Source organism: Plecotus auritus (assembly GCF_963455305.1).
Source record: "Plecotus auritus genome assembly, chromosome: 1".
In the NCBI taxonomy this organism is placed as follows: domain Eukaryota; kingdom Metazoa; phylum Chordata; class Mammalia; order Chiroptera; family Vespertilionidae; genus Plecotus; species Plecotus auritus.
Genome location: NC_137770.1, coordinates 11,789,979 through 11,809,737, shown reverse-complemented (window position 1 = coordinate 11,809,737; position 19,759 = coordinate 11,789,979). Strand labels below are relative to the sequence as shown.

The 19,759-nt window shown below is 41.9% G+C and overlaps 1 protein-coding gene across 8 annotated transcripts in view; it reads right to left on the bottom strand.

The window, feature by feature from the left end:
• UNC79 (unc-79 homolog, NALCN channel complex subunit) overlaps positions 1-19,759 on the bottom strand; it is a 218,381-nt gene that overhangs the window by 38,092 nt on the left and 160,530 nt on the right. For 7 of the 8 annotated variants that reach the window (XM_080687550.1, XM_080687552.1, XM_080687553.1 and 4 more), the window contains 8 exons: positions 17,323-17,425; positions 14,745-14,885; positions 11,197-11,235; positions 9,013-9,125; positions 8,838-8,923; positions 7,792-7,965; positions 5,021-5,089; positions 1,975-2,085 (listed from right to left, as the gene is read on the bottom strand). In XM_080687550.1, coding sequence (XP_080543676.1) covers positions 1,975-2,085; positions 5,021-5,089; positions 7,792-7,965; positions 8,838-8,923; positions 9,013-9,125; positions 11,197-11,235; positions 14,745-14,885; positions 17,323-17,425 — 836 coding nt within the window. Of the gene's footprint in view, positions 1-719; positions 920-1,974; positions 2,086-5,020; positions 5,090-7,791; positions 7,966-8,837; positions 8,924-9,012; positions 9,126-11,196; positions 11,236-14,744; positions 14,886-17,322; positions 17,426-19,759 lie in introns of those variants that run through there. The other variant, XM_080687556.1, reaches the window with a different exon arrangement.

Below are 19,759 nucleotides of genomic sequence, written 5' to 3'. Positions count from 1 at the left end.
TTAAGTGGGGCAATTTTCAGGTTATCTAGGCTGCCAGATTGACAGAAAGAGAAGTCTCCAAGTCCCTTATATTTCCATGCCCTTTCTTTTTATTAAATAGAGAGAAGGCTTGATTAGATACTGCTATTTAACTATTTCTTACAGTTTCTCATTATCTATGAAGTAGATGGGAACACCCTAGATTGAAGCTTTCTGTAAGTAACATTCATTCATTTCAAGTTGAAAAATGAGAAAGGGTGACGAGAGTAGGATGTGGGAGGTCCCCTGTCATTAATACCAATATTGGACAACTTAAAAAATTCAAACTCATTATGGTTCTTCCTCTAGGAAAATGTATTAGTTTAAATAAATCAAGCATAAAGAAAATGACTTTTAAATATGGAGCATCTTTTCATCCTATTTGGTGCTGTGTCCTATAGATCAATTTTTTTAAGTTAAAAGAAGGAAAAAGTTATTTTTCAGGAAGGATTTGAAAAAAGACAAAATGCTGGTTATTTTGGTAATCAGGAAGCATACCGTTCCAGGCAGAGTAATGGTTTATAATCAGAAAGACTAAAGAGAGGATTATCACGGAACACTTAACATGGCAGAGTGGACACAAAATAGAAAGAAATGACACAACAGTGTTTTAAATAGAATTAAAGCCTTGGTATAAAATTAGATTTTTATGAGGAAAATAAAGGGCTTACAGAAGTGAACAACATGAATAAAGAAGCATTCTGAACATTCAAGAAAACAGCAGAAACAGAGACCCCATTGAAAATAAACTTGGAAATTGGAAAAGTAAGATTTGCACATTGTTCGTAAAGGGACAGAAATGCCTCCTGCTTTTCCATTAGTGTCTACCAGCTCCAACAAGGCTGCTATATGCACTGGGCAGGCAGTAGTTTTCCACTTCGTCAGTGGTGGGGCAGGGGATCTAAAGATAATGCAATAGAGAAAGTATTATTAAGGCAAGATGACAAAAGATGAGATTACAATCTCAGAGGCCGAGAACCCAGCACTGGGGAGACAGATAAATGATGAGACTTAAGGAGCTCTTCACAGGCTTTTACAAGTGACTGCCCAATTTTTTTCTACTTTGGGTATAAAATAATATGTAGTGACGGCTAGCCCACTAATCATGGGTAAACTTGAAAAGGACTTTAAGAGGTCATTTAGACCATTATCTCATTTTATTCAAAATACCTCTTCTCTTGTCTGGCCAGTGTGGCTCAGTGGGAGAGCATCAACCTATGAACCAAGAATTCATGGTTTGGATTCCTGGTTAGGGCACATGCCTGGGTTGAGAGCTCAATCCCCAGTGGGGGCACGCAGGAGGCAGTGGATCAATGGTTCTCTCTTATCAATATGCTTCTATCTCTCTTTCCCTATCCATTCCTCTCTGAAATCAATAAAAATATTTTTTAAATAGCTCTTCTCTTCTAAACTATATGATTTTCAATCCTCCAAATTTGCATATTTAAGACACTTTATGTATATACTAGAGGCCCGGTGCATGGATTCATGCACTGGTGGGGTCCCCCAGCTTGCCCTGTGGGGATCGGGCCAAAACCAGCTCTCTGACATCCCCCGAGGGGTCCCAGATTGAGAGAGGGCAATTCTCGGGTGATACATCCTGGAATCAGGCTCCTTCCTCTCTGGTTCTGGGTGCATCACCTGAGAACCACAGCTGACAAGTCACTGCAGCTCAGCAGCTCCTGCGTTGAGCGTCTGCCCCCTGGTGGTCAGTGCACATCATAGTTACCAGTCAGAGCATCTGCCCCCTGGTGGTCATTGCATGTCATAGCTACCAGTTGGACGGTCGAACAGTCAGCTGGTCGAATAGTCCAACGGTCACTTAGGCTTTTATATATGTAGATGTACAGTGTTTCTTTCCAATGATATTTATTAGACCTCAGTAGAATTACCCATTTTAAAACTATATTGAAGCAATTAGCCTAACAGGGATTTGACACAACTATGCACACTTACCTTAGTGAAAGCTCGGTAACATAAGCCACACACCTCCACCAGGTAGGCCAGAGTGAAGACAGCATTCTGAATTACAAAGCTGAGCAGTTTTGAAAACGGTTCCAACAAACTCTGCAATGAGATTGGGGCCAAATAAAATCCATTGCTGAGTCTTTCATTTTGAAAAGTATTAAAGTCTTAAGATACTTTAATGGGATCACTCTTTTCTTTTTATTTAAAATCTCTTGCCAGGTGGCTACTGTACCAACGCTGTTGGTCTAACGAGAACAGAACTACACGTTCAATCAATGGCTTGAAGAGCATGGTTTAATCACTTTATTGCTTAATAAAAGCATTTTTTTCCAGACAGCATCATTTTTAAACCCACCTAATTCCAATGCTATCCTCATGTGCGCCCCCAGCTGCCGAGACTCTGTGAGGTTTGCATTAGATCTCCCACTCTACTTTTCAGAACCCCCAGGCCTCTATGTATTCATCAGATCCAGCTCCTCTCAAAGTTTGTCACCTCAGTTAGGTAGCACAAACCAAGCCTGGCATGTGAGCACCAAAGCACGATTAGCTTAGATACCACTCTTCAGAACCTAGCTCCCTGCCAAGGTTTAACATCAGAAAGGTATCGTCAGGTTTGCTTTCCACATCTGAAATCCACCCACAAAGGGTCGATTTTAATCCACATGCTTTCTGAAGCCATTTATAAACATTTATGGAGCACCTACTAAGTATCAGGCAGAGTGAGATGCTTTCATATAGTTTCTCTTATCCAAATTCCTATAACAATCCTGGGGAGACAGTATGTTACAATAGTTAAGGACACAAGTCTAGAGTTTCACACACGTGTTTTCAAACTCCAGCTCTCTGTGACCTTGGATCGGTGATTGAACCTCTCTGGACTTGTGTCTCTCCTCTGTAAAGGGCGGGCAACAATGGCCTCCATGTCATTGTGCTGTTGTGAGAATTAAAGGGGATAACATATATAACCTACTTGGCAACAGTAAGCCCTCCATCACTATTAGCTGCGATCTGCTTCGTAACTCTGAAGCTTTAGCACCCCTATGCTGCAGCTGAGGCAGTTAAGCAGGAAGTAACTTGCTCAAAGCCATGCAGATATCGAATGGGATTCAAAACCAAATTGCAGGGCAATTTTCCAGAGGCAGAAATGCTCTGTGGGGAAGACAGGATTATTTAAATTTGGATCCAAAAGACTCCCATGTCATTATTTCCACTACCTCTGAACCTCTACAGCCCTAACTGTCCGGTTTACCAAAGTAATACCTGTTCCATGTGTAAATGCGGGATCTGTAGAAAATACGGATGAGGAAATAAAAGTCACCCATAATCCTACCACCCAGTGATAACATTTTGTTATATTTCCCTTCTTTGTGGCACACAAGTTTATAAGTTGAAATCTTACACATATACAATCCTACATTTTGTTAATATAATAACAAAAGTAATGTCCAATGCTACTTAATTCTTCATAATCATCCATTTCAATGACCACAAAGTCCATTTCATTATAACATCCCAATAAATAGGTTTTTGCACAATATTTGCATTTTCTTCTTATTCCTTAGAATAGAGTCCCAGAAAGCAAATGACTAAATCAAAGGATATGGTCATTTTAAGATCCTTTTTCCTTATTGATATAAAATGAATTCATTACATGTGAGTTGCCCCTGAGGGTAGGAATTATATCTGTAATTTGTTTGTATTCCCCACATAAACCCATGTAGTACTTTCCACATAAAATAAATCTTAAAAAGAAACGCTTTGAAGTAGTGCTGCTGATTCAGCATTCTTTGCTCTGTATAAATGTTGCCTTGGATGATGGATGAATGGGGACAGGAATATGTCTCTGTTGATATATAATGCATCCCTGCTTGCCAAGAGACAAAGAAACCTCAATTCAAACCTACATAGAAATTTGCTCTTTTATCCAGCAAAGCAGTATGGCTTTATGGTGCAACAGAAAAATCAAGGAACTTGAAATCAAAGGACCGAAGGTCCATTAACCAGCTCTGTAACCTTGGCCAAGACTTCATCTCTCTGAGCCTTTCCCTTAACTGTTAATGAACAGATTAGACCAAATGATCTCTTTGCAACTTTCCAGCATAAACCATGAGTCTGTGAAAGCACATTCAAGGTAAAAATTACAGGAAATGTGCCTTCTTGGTATATTAACTAATAGCCACAAGCCGCTGCAGTACAAACTAACGCACCATTGCATATAACGCAGCCCAGAAATGAAGCCAGGAACACAAAGGTGAACGGGACGCAATGCTGGAATTCAGGAAGCTCAGTCTCACTGGGGAGACGTCAGTACAATGTAAGAGCTAATTCAGAGAGCTCTATCAAGTACTATGGGATATGACAGAGGAGGAAGTTGCTACAGAGAATATGAGCATTTTTAATTGAAATTCAAATTCTCATTATGAAGATTGAGAAGTTCGCCTCACTGACAAGGATATAAAGCATTTCAAGTAAAGGAAATGGCCTAAGCAAAGGCAAGGAAGTATGAAATTAAATAAGACTATAAATGTAAAGCAGTTAGCACAATGCCTGCCACATGGTAAGTGCTCAAAAACAGTGGGGTTGCTTTGATGATGATGATGATTCTGAAAGTAGGCAGGAGGCATGGGGGATGGGACAGGTAGCCGAAGACTAAATTGGAAAGGTAGGCTGGCAAGTTAATGAAGTACCTTCTTCTGATGCCACATTTAGGCATTTTGGACATTACCCTAAAAGAAATGAGAAAGTATCAAAGATCTTAAAGCAAGGAATTAATGTGATGAGATCTGTGTTTAGAAGGATCACCTTGTTCATAGTATCGAGGACAGACTGATGGACATGGCCCCACACTAAGAGGACCAATTATTAAAAATGATACGGTGATATATTGGAGCTCTTCACACTAGACACTTGAAGGAGACTGAAAGTGAAGCATTCAGCACGCAATAACTGCTTCTTCAGTAATGCTCCGTGCTTTCTTTGCAGGTTAAAACATAACTAAATACCAACTGGTGTTGTTTGTCTGAAACATACATACCCTTGTGGCATTGGTAGAGGGGATCTTCAAGAGGCAAATCATAATTCTCAAACTGGAATCCAAAGAACACTGTGAACAAATACGAAAAAAATCAAAGTTGGTACCCTTCTTAATATATCTTTGCTTCATATATTTCCTATAAGCATTTACTTTAGGAAATAAAATCTGAGATATAGCTGCCTCCTTACAGTTTTCATTGCCATATATTCATGTTGATAAAAATCATTCTCAGGTTTTAAAAAATATGTATTAAACAATGTTAAACAATTAAATAATTAAACATAGTTCTTAAACTATTTCTCAAAGATATATCCCTAAAATAAAATCAGATAGCGTTAGAGAATTGGACACACAGACGGATGGATGGATTAACAGATAGGTGGATAGGTAGATATTAAATGTGCCCACATCTACAGAGGTACACTAATTTGTTAAAGGTCATGTTGAAAAAGAACTTAAATCGATTTAAAACCATTAAACTTATTAATCCAAATAAAAACCAGTTTCATCTGCCCTTCCTCTGCTACCAAAAGACGTGACAAAAACCTGGGGAAAATCTATGTGTCTCTCTCACATCGATGTTTCTCTCTCTCCTTCTCTCTCTCCCTCCCTCCTTCCCTTCCACTCTCTCTAAAAATCAATGGAAAAAATATCATGCTTTTGTTGTTGTTGTTGATTAACAACAACAACAAAAGCAGAAGGTAATCAATCAGAAGCAGGGCCCAGATCTGATCTAGCAGGGCAAGTTTTCCCACACGTTCTGAAGTTCTGAAAGTATTTCACAAGTACTTCCTAAGGGAAACATCGGTCTATTTAATCTGCTCAATATCCATCAGAGTGGATGTGACATTTACATTACTTTGAACCAGGGGCTGAAAACTGGCTGCTCATCAGGTCCCTGTAGTGTTTTAAAAAATCAGGAAATAACACTTTGGAAAACATGGTAAGATCAACAGCATGAGGCCTGCATTCCCACATAGCAGTTGGCTGGAGAGGAGTAGCAGCTGACCCTGTAGGAAGGGACTGGTGCTGTCCAGTTTGTAAGGGTCTGGATTCTTCTTATTCCCTTATCTCATTTCACTCCTGTGGGCAGTCAGGGTGGTCCCTGTGGACAGGACTGGATGTCACAATTTAGACTTGTCAGTTGTTTGCAACTGGCAATATGTCCAAACTGGTCAGTGTTCAAGTTTAATATTTTTTTTCTTTTTGTTAATTTTTACTCAAGAATATTTTTCCATTGATTTTTTTTTTTATAGAGAGTGGAAGGGAGAGAGAGAGAGAGAGAGAGAGAGAGAGAGAGAGAGAGAGAGAGAGAGAGACAAACCTGCAACTCAGGTACATGCCCTTGACCAGGAATCAAACCTAAGACCCTTCGGTCTATGAGCTAATGCTCTAACCATTGAGGAACACTGGCCAGGAATCAAGTTTAATATTTTGACTATAGCAGCAACCTATCAGTATTTGAATTTACCAGGCTAGCCCTAGCCCTCCTCTTAAGCAACAGATGGCTCTGGATGGCTCTCTGGTCTTAGTGAGGTTCCATGTGGCCAACTTAAAATGTGTGTACTTGATTTCCTACATGCTTATGTACAGCAGCTATATATGTACATGGTTTCAAAGTACTAATCCCTTTGCTTGGATTTATTCAGCTACTCCAGACTTGTGGGTAGACAAGAATCAAAAGATATGAGAGAGAGTAAAGATCTCAGTATTCCTGCTTCTCACATAACTGCAAACTCAAAGAAAGCAGCACCAAACTATGGGTCCCTGGATTATCATCCTTTCAGAACCTATGTGGGGGTCACATTTTCCACATCTGCCAATTTGGAAAAAAGGTATTATCAGAGGCAATTGGTCTTTATAAATCATTTTACATACATGTGATACTCAATTTAGAAGAGGTGATGCTAACATGTAACTTCACCTGTCAGATTAACAAGTGATTCATTAACAAGTTGAATACTTCTATCTGTGATCGGCATAGAGCACAAAAAACGTGTGGAGCAAATGAGGTTCACAGACATAGCAATGGCCACCACCAACCGCCTCTTCCTCGCAGTTGTAGAGCCCAGAATGCTTCGAGTCACCCCAGCTTTAGAAGGACTCTGAGTCACCCCAGCTTTAGAAGGACTCTAGAGGTCTGTTCATGGAAAGGACCCTGGACTGGGAGTCAGGGAGTTCTAATCCTCACACTGCCACTGCTTCTGTGAATATGCAGTCCCCATCTGGAAAATGGGGACATTGGAAAGGATGGTTTTCATAGGTCTCTTCCGGCCTCAACAGTATAGGATTCTGTTTTCACGTGTCGTGGACTCATGCTGAAAATGTTCCCTAGGCTATCAGATTTCCAGCGAGGCCCTGGTGTGTGCATTCTTGGAGGGTGGGCTGGAGAGAGGAGGGTGCAAAAGCCATCGAGAATATCATCTTGTTCTTGCAAGTACAGTATTCACAAATACATAGCAATCACTTCCATTTAGGTCATTCTCTAAAATCGAAGCTTTCCATGTATGTGTGGTCTCCTTTTAGAGAAAACCATTCATTTACCTAAGTATTTACTTAATATCTCCTTGACAATTTTTTCTATAAACTGGAAACACGAAATCGCTAAGTCAAAATGCTCACTGCATATAGCGGTCACTCCGAGAGAACAACCTACATAATATTCTCCATTCGAGGGCTAACAGAGATTCCAGACAGCCCTTTAGGAAACGAGGTGGAGGGTCTGCAAACAGAACAGAGTAATTTAAAATGAAATCCTGGGCTCAGCTTACCTTCAGAGGCAAAACACCAGGCAGCTTGACAAAAAATGTCTGAAACTGGCTGCTGATTGTGGTCCAGAGGCTACTAGGAGAATCCATGGGCAGAGCTTCCATGAAGGTAGCAATGTTTTCCAAACAGTGTATCATAGCACCCCCTGCTGGTAAGTTCTTTTTGTTATTTAGACCCTAAAAACAAAAGCAGAGGCGATCAACTGCTGAAACAGCATGGGAATTTGTGTAGCTACTTGGTAAAGACCAATTTTAAAAAATCACATATTCAGGCTATAATTGTGTTGTGCACCTACTATATAGGGTAAGCATTGCAACTGGCAGGAGTACAGAGAAAAATCAACACATTTGGACAAATGTAGGGGGAAAAATGGTGATCATTGACTCAGTGTGGAAAGGTGAAATGTTAAGTAAGAAAAACATCATTTAAAGATCTACAATTGGTGTAGTTAGGTGCTAAAGAGATACAATGAATGATGCTTGCGGGAAACTCTATGGGCCAGAGACTAAGAGTAATGACCAGCAGCAAAGTCCCTATGGCAACCTGCCAACACTCCAAGCTAATTGAGAGAGCTAATAAGCAGAGGACCTGAGACATGAATTCAAGTCTCACAATGCAACGACTGAGTGGAGCTGAGAATTGACTTCAAGTCTCATGATAGTGATACATCAGATAAGCAGGACTTGAATCCAAATCTCGTGATACATTGAATAAGTGAAACTGACACTTGAATCCAAGTCTCATGACACAGTGCACACTGCTCTACCCACCGCACCTTAGAAAGGTAGGAAGTACTCAGAGGTGAGTCCTCCATGGTCGGCATCCATCCGTTGGTTGAGGGTGTCGAGACGCTTTAAGTAAATCGTAAATTCATTCAAAACAACAATGTCTAACTGACACTTGCCTATGCATTGGCAATTTTTAAATTAATTTTTAAACTTTAAATTAGTTTAAATTAAAATTGTTTACTTTAAATTTTAAATTAAATGACTTTCCCCCTCAGCAGGGATTTCAGTGGGAGCTTAGAGTGTCATCAAAGCAGACCTACCTCCAGGAGCTGACTGAGAGCAGCAATAGAGCTCAGCTCATTGAAGTCCATCAGAGACGTGGCTAAGGTCCGTAAAAAAGTCCCATCTGGAAAGTGAGCAGTCAGATTTAGTAAGGTTCTGGTTTCCGGCGACCAGCCACGTCAATGGAGCCTGCACTCCCCACGGATGAATTACCTTTGATAGTGCTCTGGAACAGCTGTGGGAAGATGCCGTTGGGGGCCAGCTGATGGAAGATGCAGCGCAGAAACTGCTTGGCCACGCCCGCTGCATTGCCCGGAACCATCATGCTGGGGGTGAGCAGGGAAAGGAAAGACAAGGAATCACGGGACAAACAGCATGAGGTTAGGTATTTATTTTCTTACTTATTTAGAGGTCAGGCATTTACATGTACCAACCCACGGATGGAATGTCTTATTGTCATTTTCATCCGTGAGATGAAATAGTCTAATCACATAGAATCCTGTTAACAAGTTTTTAGAAAGAGACAACCAGGAAGTGTCAGGGTGGCCGCAGGCTAATTCCAGCCACCCCGGTGTACAGATGAGGGTTTCGAGACTCAGAGGTGAAAGGTGACCTTCAAAGACTACAAGTCCAGAGACTGGCAGAGTCAGGACTAGAACGCAGGCTGATGACTATCAGCCAGATCCTCCCAGAAAGCGTCACTGGCTAAAAGAGAGAGCTTCTCTGAGGAGAAAATACAGGAAGGGGGGTGTTCATTCCTTCCTAGTGGGAAAGCTGGGAAGTTTTGGGGGGTGAGGGGCTCTGAGTTGGTCCTTGTACAATGGATAGGACTTTGATGTGTGCGGCTTCCCCCTTGACCCTCTGTTCCATCTCTGCATGTCAAAAGAGGGAGCCAGGATGATTATGTGGCCCTGCCCCTCAGATTAAAGCATTAGAAAGGTTATTCCCTGAGTGATTAGGGGGTGAGTTACCAGAAGAAAGAGGAAATCAGCTCTGAAAAAGAAACTAACTACTGATACACGTAAAAACATGGATGAATCTCAAAAGCATGATGCTAAGTAGAAGGCGTTAGACACAAAAGAGTAATTCCATTTACAGGAAGCTGTATGGTGGGAAAATTCACGGTGGTGTTTGCCTCTGCGGGTGGGGAGTAGAGATTAGGAAGATGCATGAGGGAACTTTCTGGGGGTGATGGTAATGTTCTACATTTTGACAGAGGTTTGGGTTATGCAGGTGTATGTATTTGTCAAAACTCAGTTAATGTACACTTAAGATATGTACACATTCTTGTATGTAAATTCTGCATTAGAAAGAAACATAAATAAAAACCAAACTTTAGTTAATGATAACTCTGCTGAAGAATTAGCATACTGGGGGAGTATGCTGATGTCTGAAAATTACTTTGAAATGCATTCAGAAATAAAATGGATGGCGACTGGATACATGGTTGGATGTGTGATAAAGCAAGTTAAGTCACATCGCTCCTCACTCCCTGTTTCACTCGGTAAAAGTCGGACTTCTTACAATGGCCTCCTGGGCTCTGCCTGGACTGGCCTCCCATTACCCCTGCCATCTCACCCCAGCCCCTCCTTCCATGCTCATTCTGCTCCAGCCCACATTAGTCTTGTTCCCCAAAGACACCAGGTCCTCTCCTGACTTACGGGCCTTGCTGCTTCCTCTGCCTGGAAGATTCTTTCTATTAATTGCTGCATGGATGCAACTCCCCTTTACAGATTTTGTTCAAATGCCACTTCCTCAGAGGCTGCCTTGACTATTAGATCTAAAGTAAGTCCAGTAGCTCTCTATCTCCTGGACTTACCTGATTATTTTTCATAGCATTCAGCACTAACTGATATTAAATCACAGACCAGTTTCCTCATTAATTTGCTTATTGTCTACCTCCTCAACTAGAATACAAGTTCTATGAGAGCTAGGATTTGCTCTTTGTTAACTACCATATCCTCAGTTCCTACTTGTCACTCCATAAATACTTGTGGAATAAATGAATGTTACACACGTCTCACTACACTTTTTGTTCACAGCACTCAGTCCTGTTTACAATTATAAACTTGTGCAAATATTTTGTTCATGTTTGCCTCCAAGACAGTCTGTGAGCCTTACAAGGTCAGGATCATGTCCATTTTGCCCCGAGTTGAAATCTAGCATCTAGCACAATGCCTGGTACAGAGTGGGCTCAAAAATACTTACTGACTAAAATGAGTGAACGCATGAAGGAATGAATGAAGGTGTGAAGAGGAAATGGACACGTGCTCTCGGGAGCAGCAACTGAACTAACAATATTCCTTCCATGGTACACACTCTGCTGTTTTAGAAATGGGATGGACAAGCACAAAAGACAAAAGGAAAGTGAGATTTGGGCTCACTTTAGGATCTTACCTTTCTGCTTGATTAGAAAAAGTAGTGCTGGATGCCAATCTAGGAAATAAGTAAACAGTCACATGAATATCTTAGGCCTTCATGATCAAGTGCATAGTACTGCAATAGGACCCGTGTGGATCTGGTTTAGACAGCGAGACATGTGAAACCATTGACAATTCCCTTGACCAGGGGCAGAGGGCCCACACAGTGGTCAGGCTACAGGGTTCAATTTAACCTAGTTCCTGAGAACTGATTTCTGCATCAAATCAGATTATTTCCACAGAAATGCATACAGTTAAGTTGGTTTAATATCACCCAGCCAATCTGCAAAATGGCCTCTACAGCCAGGTCAGAGAGGTATCAGAATAGCATGTGACCCACTCCACCCCATATTAACTCAAAATTCATTTCTTTGTATACAGCCTCTGAACCCTAACCACAAACAAGTCACAAGTTGTAAACACCTCTCTAAGATAGCAAAATGAGTAACAGGGGTATCTGTCAGCTATTTCTCAAGTTGAAAGAACAAATTGAGAAATGTATTAGGTTAAGTAATCATTAAATAACATGAAGCTTTTGAAAACTATATGGTTCTGTGCACATGGAAACCATCTATAGGTACAGAAAGAGAATATACTAAATTTGTAGGTATAGAAAAACATGCCATGATCAGTAAGATATTAAAGAAACAGCCTCGCTGGTGTGGCTCTGTAGCTGAACACTGACCTATGAGCCAGGAGGTCATGGTTCGATTCCTGGTCAGGACACATGCCTAGGTTGTGGACTCAATCCCCAGTAGGGGGTGTGCAGGAGACAGCTGATCAATAATTCTCTCTCACTGATGTTTCTCTCTCTCCCTTTCCCTTCCTCTCTGAAATCAATAGAAAATAAATAAATAAAAACTAATAAAGAAAATGCTACCAATTTATTTGCTTAAGACCACAAGAGAGTGATCTGAGCCAAGAACACATTTGGAGAGAAATAGAGGGTCCAGCAACCTCTAACACCAGACACCATTCCCAGTTGCTTTGGTCATGGGCCTTCTCATGCTAATGATACTACAGTGAAAAGATAAACATCGGCAAGTGAAATCAACAGTAATTAATGATGCAGTAAATGTGATCTTGAAGGCTGTACCTAGAAAAAGGGGTGGGTAATTTTTTTTAACTTTTTGTTAAATCCTCACCTGAGGATATGTTTTTATTGATTTTAGGAGAGTGAGAGAGAAACATTGATTGGTTGCCTCCGTACACACACGACCAGGGATCAAACCTGCAACCTGGGTATGTACCCCTGACCAGGAATCAAACCCACCACCTTTTGATGTACAGGATGATACTCCAACCAACTGAGCCACATGGGCCAGGGCAGGGTGGGTAAATTTTAAGAGGGATATAAATAGAGAGCAAATTACAAAATCATTTGGAAAGGCTTGGGTGATAAATGAAAGGGTGCTGAACTTACATACTCGTAGAACACCCTGGAAATAGTTCCTGTGGGACTAGAACAAATAAACCACTGTTCGTGCATGCGCATGACCTCATGTGGAAGAGAGGCATTCAAGGAAGCCTTGAATCAGGTGATTGCTGAATCTGTTTTATTGGCAGGTTTGCTGAATCAGTTGGGGTTAAGAATTCTGGAAACTTGCTTTACATCCAGCCCATGGGCCATATCATTTGGTCTGGCGCTGCCAAGGCAACAGCGGGCGGACTCGAAATTCAATAAATCGAGGAGCTTTTTTCATAGGAACATAATTTTTAAGTTGATAATTTTGTATGGCCTGTGAATGATGTTGTAAATATCCAAATGGCCTTTGGCAGAAAAAAGGTTCCCCACTCCTGATTTAAATGCTCTCTCCCAGTCTCCCCCAAAGAGGTAGAGATTTAAAAAAAATAAAATAAAATATATATATATATATATATATATATGTATATGTGTGTGTGTGTGTGTGTGTATGTAAAAATGTGTCTGCTGTTTTTCCTTTACTTTTCTTTAAAGCTCGTGTTTCCATCTTAACAGTTGGCCATGCTTGAACAGAGTTTATTCTCTCTTAATGTAAAAACAAAAAATAAAACCCCTTTATATCCATTACTACTTAGATCAGCTACTCCAAGGAGATGGTAACAGACCAGAGCAATAATCCTACCTGTTCTAACACGGCAAAGTATTCGAGTAGAAATTGTGACCTGGCGTTAACAAAAACCCTCACTTCCACAGTATTGTTGGTAGTTGGTGTAAAATTTATTCCACGATTATTATGATGAGGTTAAAATCAAGGGCTTAAAAGAAATAATTCATTTTTTATTATCTCTTCACCTCCCGTGTTCATGGCTTACTTTTCATATTGGCTACTTGTAAGTGTGAAAGGTAGAATAGTTATACCATCTCTGACTTGTATATACTCCTAAGGATACAGCAGAGAAATTGAGGGGAGGGAGATAAAGTAGTCATATACTTTTAGGGCCAATGGGTTTTTAATGCTTTCCTGTTTGTTTTTAACTTGAAATCATAATTTCTTCATTAAAAAAAATTAAATTTTAGCTCCATTAAGATTCATGCTCTTTCCCTCCCTGTAATACCAGGAATTCAATTCGCAGAATCCAGTTTTGCCCCTACCTCCGCCACAGAGAACTTCCCTAAGAAATCACTTCCATCCTAAACTTCTATAGCACTTACCACACATACCCCTCATTGCAGCTCTTAATCATGTCCCACCTTGTCTGGCTACCCACTTGGTCCACACATCGCAGTCCCCTTCAACAACTAAGCCACAAAGCACTTGAGAACAACAGCTCGGTCCAATGCCCACAGCCTACAGCGCCTAGCTCTGTGCCCACTCAGACTGGAAACTGAATACGTTCCTGTGGAATTTCAGTCAATCCTCTATAAGTCGTTGGTGCTAGAGCTACAATTCGTTTCTGAATTTGAACTTCACTTATATTCATAAAACACTTCACTTTTCTTCTCAGGTCCTATCTACTATATGGAAGTTTCTTAACATGAACCTTTTCAAAGCAGCTCACTTTGATCTTCCCTCGCTCAGGCTGAAGGAAGGCCCTGCTCCCAAGGTGTGTGCATCCTTCCTTTTTCAGAGTCAGAACTGTGGAACTGCGACCCTCCCTTCTGCCCCCTCATATGCCAATGCCCCAATTGCATAATTAAGTGAGCCACCCCAAGATTACAAAATGCCTAGAGAACCCTCTTAAAACAGGCACAGGGAGATTAAGAAGAATAACATCTCAAACCTTTCAAGTGGTTACTCTGAACTCATAGTTCTGAGCACTGTTACCTCCCGTAGCTTATAAAGAAATAGACAACAAACAACAGTTTTCTTGGTGTATTTTCCTCTGGCTTCGCTCTGACATTGTGACTCGTGACCCTACACAGCTGGGAAATTCACCAAAAGTTTGGTTCATTCCGTGTTTTTAATCAGTCTGAGTTGATCCCACCAATACCAAGCACCGACGAGATTACTCAACGTTTCACTTTGGAACTGGTCGTTTTGATCTCAATATATGAATTGAATGAGGCTCCTTCCCACCAAACGCCACAGCGGCTGCACTCACCGCCCCACGGACTGCATGATGTCCAGCAGCAGCGGGGCCGCCAGGTCCGGGCTTAGGTGAATGAACGTGGAGAGGACCACGATGGCCAGCCCGAGCGTCTCCTCGTCGTATTCCTCAAGGACGGCCCCACAGTCATGGCATCTGCAAGGGAAACAGAGAGGTGCCTTCCATGGAAGCCAGCAGGGGTTTACATCCAGCCACTTGTGGAGAAAGTCCCCCAAAGGAGGTCAGGGGTCTCACTCGAACAGTAAATAGGGGACTCCATGCCACCCTCTCCAGAGACACAGAAGTCGCCAGCACGCATGGCAGGGGCCAGGAAGGTTGCTTTGACCACCGAACATCCTTTTAGCTCACAAACATCCGGCCTATACATGAACTGACTACTACAACTGACTACTACTGTGCCTATTGGACTAACAGTCCAAGCTTCTAGCTGAGGGGTGGTATGCCTGTGGAAGTACTGCTAGGGATAGTCAGAAACTGGGTATTTTTCATTTGCTGAAATGGAAAATGCCTAGACATAAATGGAAGCTTTCCTAAGCTTTTACATGTAAAAATGTCCTATTTTGGGGTCAGTAGAACACTCTAGAAAGCCTGGGGAGCCTGGATAGCAGGCTCTTCTACCTCTCAGGTCAGTTTAATGAAGTCACCTCACCTACGGAGTGTACTATGTACCAGTGAAAACACAATGGCACAGGGGGAGGGACTGAGCAAAAAGGGGGAAAAAGAGAGGAGAAACACAATGCACCTGCTCTTAACTGACGGATGGCTTATTGCTCCTCGTCATATCTAATGCAGCTCAATTTGATTCATCTCAGCCAAAGCCAAGGCTCTTCTTTGCAGCCACAGCTGGGAGCTCTATAATGTGAAGGGAAAGCCTACTGGGAAGAGCAAGGGAGCCCGAGCTATGATCGCTACCATGACCCTTCCATCCAAAAACTTTCTAAAGAATAGAATAGAATAGAATAGAATAGAATAGAATAGAATAGAATAGAATAGAATAGAATAGAATGGGATAGAAATATTTCTTTAAAATTGACTTTTTAAAAACAAGATTCACATCTGTAGCCAAAAAGATTAATGGAATGTAGACACAGGCAAGCAGGAAGGCAGCTAGGAGAGACTGGACTTGGAGGATAACACACAAGGGGAAACTACACCAAAGCGGAAGCCAGGAAGAGTCCTCCACAAGCAGCGAGGTGCTCCCCATGCGGACACTCCTAGGGGCTGTTCGACACAGGCACCATTACTCTTCAGTGATGCCCGTCAGCTGGGGTCGGCTACATGGATCTTTGCACCAGCCCCTTCCACCCCTCCCTCCTCTCCTTCTGTCACAAGCCTACCCCATTTGTTACCTGGGTCACCTTTACCAGGAAGTCTCCTTGTTCCAATGAGATCTCTCCAAACCTAAAACCCTGTCTTATTCTTTATCATGTGCACTGAATAAGCATTGATGTGCCAGGCAATGTGTAGGGAACTTAGCGTATAAAATACAGAAGACAGTGCCCCAGTCCTGCATTGACCAGTGTTGCTCAGTGGTTAGAGCATCAGCCCATAAACCAAAGGGTCTCGGGTTCGATTTCCAGTCAAGGGCATGTACCTCGTTGCAGGTTTAATCCCCGGCCCCGGTCGGGGCATATGTGGGAGGCAACCAAAGGATATGTGTCTCTCACATCAGTGTTTCTTTTTCTCTTTCTTTCTTCCTCTCCCTCTCCCTCCCTCCTTTACACTCTCTCCAAAAACCAATGGGGAAAAATGTCCTCCGGTGAGGATTAACACACACAAAAAAGAAAGTGTCCCAGGCCCTCGGGAACTCACAATATATAACAGAACACGTATGTGCTCACAACTAAACAATTAAAATACCCTGTGATAAGTGGTAGAATAGATAGATGCATCAAATACTATGGAAACTTGGAGAATGGCATGACTAATTCTGCCTTATAGAATCAGGGAATCCGCCTTAAATTAGGTTTTGAAGCATGAATAGGAGTTCACCAGGCAGAGATAATACAAAGAGAAGGGCACCAATGAAAGCACAGAGGAGAGCACAGAGGAGAGACGATGAGAGGGTTTGTCAAAGAGTTCCTGGTGAGGAGTGGCAAGGCCATGACTTCACAATCAAATGGGCCTTTTGGAATGAAGGCAGTTGGAGTTTATCCTATAAGAAAGCTGGGGATATTGAAGGCTGACAAACCACGACATAACCAGTTTGAGATTCAGAGAACAGATCCTGCTGGTAGAATGGGAATAAGGATCAAGTCTCCAACTTATCCCATACTAGCAATTTGAAGCTTCTGGTTGAGGGGTTTTATTTGTGTGAAATTATTGTTGGAATCATTGGTAAGCGGATATTATCTGCATTCGTCCAAATTTTTGAAAATGACTCTGCATAAATGGACGCTACCTGCCCCTATGATGCCGTGTTTCTAGAATAATAAATGCATACCAACACTTATGGCTACAGGCACTTGAAGAACAAATTATAGCAGGCCTCCTCTGATGCTTTCTCATAATCACAGGGAGCAAACTCTCAAATTCCACAAACAGCGCGAAGGAAGTCACTGTGTGTGCTTACTTGTCAGTCATCACCGTCGGCTGCTCATCTGTGAACTCCTCGGGTGCTGGCACAAACATGCTGACGATACTGGGTGCGGACAGCAGGCTGGACTTAGTGGCCCCTGCGCAAGCAGCAAAGAGACAAATGGTGAGTAAACATCTGTTTCGTGGGGCCAGGAAAAGCCCCGTTCTCCTCTTATAAATCCTCCGAAGATCACACTCACAGGGAAGTGACGTGGACAACCCAACCCCTCAAGGGTAAAATGAATTCAAGACTGGGATTTGTTTCTGCTCATATGGCTTTAAGAGCCAGACTCCTATCTCTCTCTTTGCTTCTTGACCTTGAAAAAATTAGAAAAAGTTCCGGTGCCAATAAGGACAAAGATGAAAAAAGAGGGAAATCTACCCAAGACTACTCTAAATGAGTTATGAGCCTTATTTGCTAGGCATAAATGGAAGCTGCGCTTACGATAGTGTTTCTAAAATCACACACATGTACTAACACTAAAATGTTGTGACTTTGGGAAAGGAGTAAGATCCAAGAACTCCCAGAACCCTTAAGTAAGGGGAGATGTTTGAGCTGAGAAATATCTGGATGGTTTTTTACTTTGGAAATTAATATAAGCCCCAAAGCAAAAGATTTTATTTTTCAAACTGAAATATTTAAAATTGAAATATCAAGTGTTTTGAAAGAATCAGCCAGTGTCTTCAGCCAATCAATACTACACAGTTTAAAATTTGGGGTTTTGATGCCTTCAGAGAAATCGGAGGCAGGAATCTTGGCAACATGGTCCAGTGACGAGTAAACCTGGAGTCAGGAGACTGCTCTCCGTCAAGGAAACCAGCAGTGCGGGACAGATTTCCGGGCGTGTGGAAACGAGGCCCTCCAAGAATCCCAGAGTGACGATCCAGAGTCATGCTCTGCTCTACGGGACAACCTGAGACTCCGAGTTCTCCAAGCAGGAGAGAAGGCAAGAAAACCCAAGGGCCATGACAGAATCTGTTTTTCATCAAGGAACTGGCAACTCGGTGCTGAAAAACAAAACATAACTGTATGATCTTTCCTTAAGTCGGGGAAAGATAATGATGCAGAGGGTTGGTTTCCAAAGGAACTGACATAAAAATTTTAGAAACCCAGCCAAGCGGGCAGTGTGCTTCAATCTGAGGGAGAAGAAGTGGTAAGGAAGACTTTGAAGAGGCAAAACGCTGCCAGGCTAGCCAGACGCCCTCGCCTGATCAAAGGCCCCAAATGTGCTTCTCAGAAGCATGAGATCTGTAGACCCAAAAGGCCAAGGAAAGTATCTGAAAATATCTTTATGTTACATTTAAAGAACCCAAATGGGAATCCAAATTTTACCGCTATATTTATCAGCCGTTTCTAAGATACTGCTCTTTCCTAAGTGCACCCAAGTGTATCAATAACGAAGATCTCCAATTGTTTTCTTAAAAGATGTAGTTTGGAAAGGAAGCAACAGTATTTATTATTATAAGCATAAGTGTAAATTGATTAAGAGTAGGAAAGGCAAGAACTGGGCCAAGATAAAAAAGACAAGATTGAGCCAAAACCGGTTTGGCTCAGTGGATAGAGCGTCGGCCTGCGGACTGAAGGGTCCTGGGTTCGATTCCGGTCAAGGGCATGTACCTGGGTTGCGGGCACATCCCCAGTGGGGGGTGTGCAGGAGGCAGCTGATCGATGTTTCTCTCTCATCGATGTTTCTAGCTCTCTATCCCTCTCCCTTCCTCTCTGTAAAATATCAATAAAATATGTTTAAAAAAAAAAAAAAAAAAAGACAAGATTGATTATTAAGTGGTAAGGTAAACAGCATGAAGCGGCTTCAAGAAACCAAAACATGGAGAGTTTAAACCCAACACTCCACATATTGTTCACATTGACAGACCATGTCTACCAGATTCCAACATGCCTGTGCTGAACATGGAAAAATCCAGCCCATTAGATATATGGTGATATATGCACAGTCTTACCAGAAACATAAGAAATTGATTATTTTAAAAGCCCGAGTCAAGGCTTTGAGAAGATCACTGCCTATTGTTATTATGCAGAAATCACAATTCAAGTCAAGAAAAGGGAGGGAACCAAAGTCATTTGGGTGGTTTCAGCCGATTATTATCCAGTACAAAGGCTACGAACAGGTATTTTTGACAATAGCAGCATGAAGTTATTTTTTCAAAGGACAACGCAGAATGTGTGATGCGATATTCCTGGCAGTCACCTGTAAAAGCATCTAGGTTAAGTTATGGGCAATGGTTCCCATATGGCAACATGAGCTAGTGCTGTGAGAGCAAAGAGCAATGTACCAAGGGAAGGTGGGAAATGCAAAAGGAAGCCACAGACCTCAGCTACCTTTTGTTATAGCTGAGTCACCACTAAGTCTGCAATATTAGAGGCAGTCTCATGATCCCCCGTTGTTGGCAACACTTCTGGTGCCACCACCTAG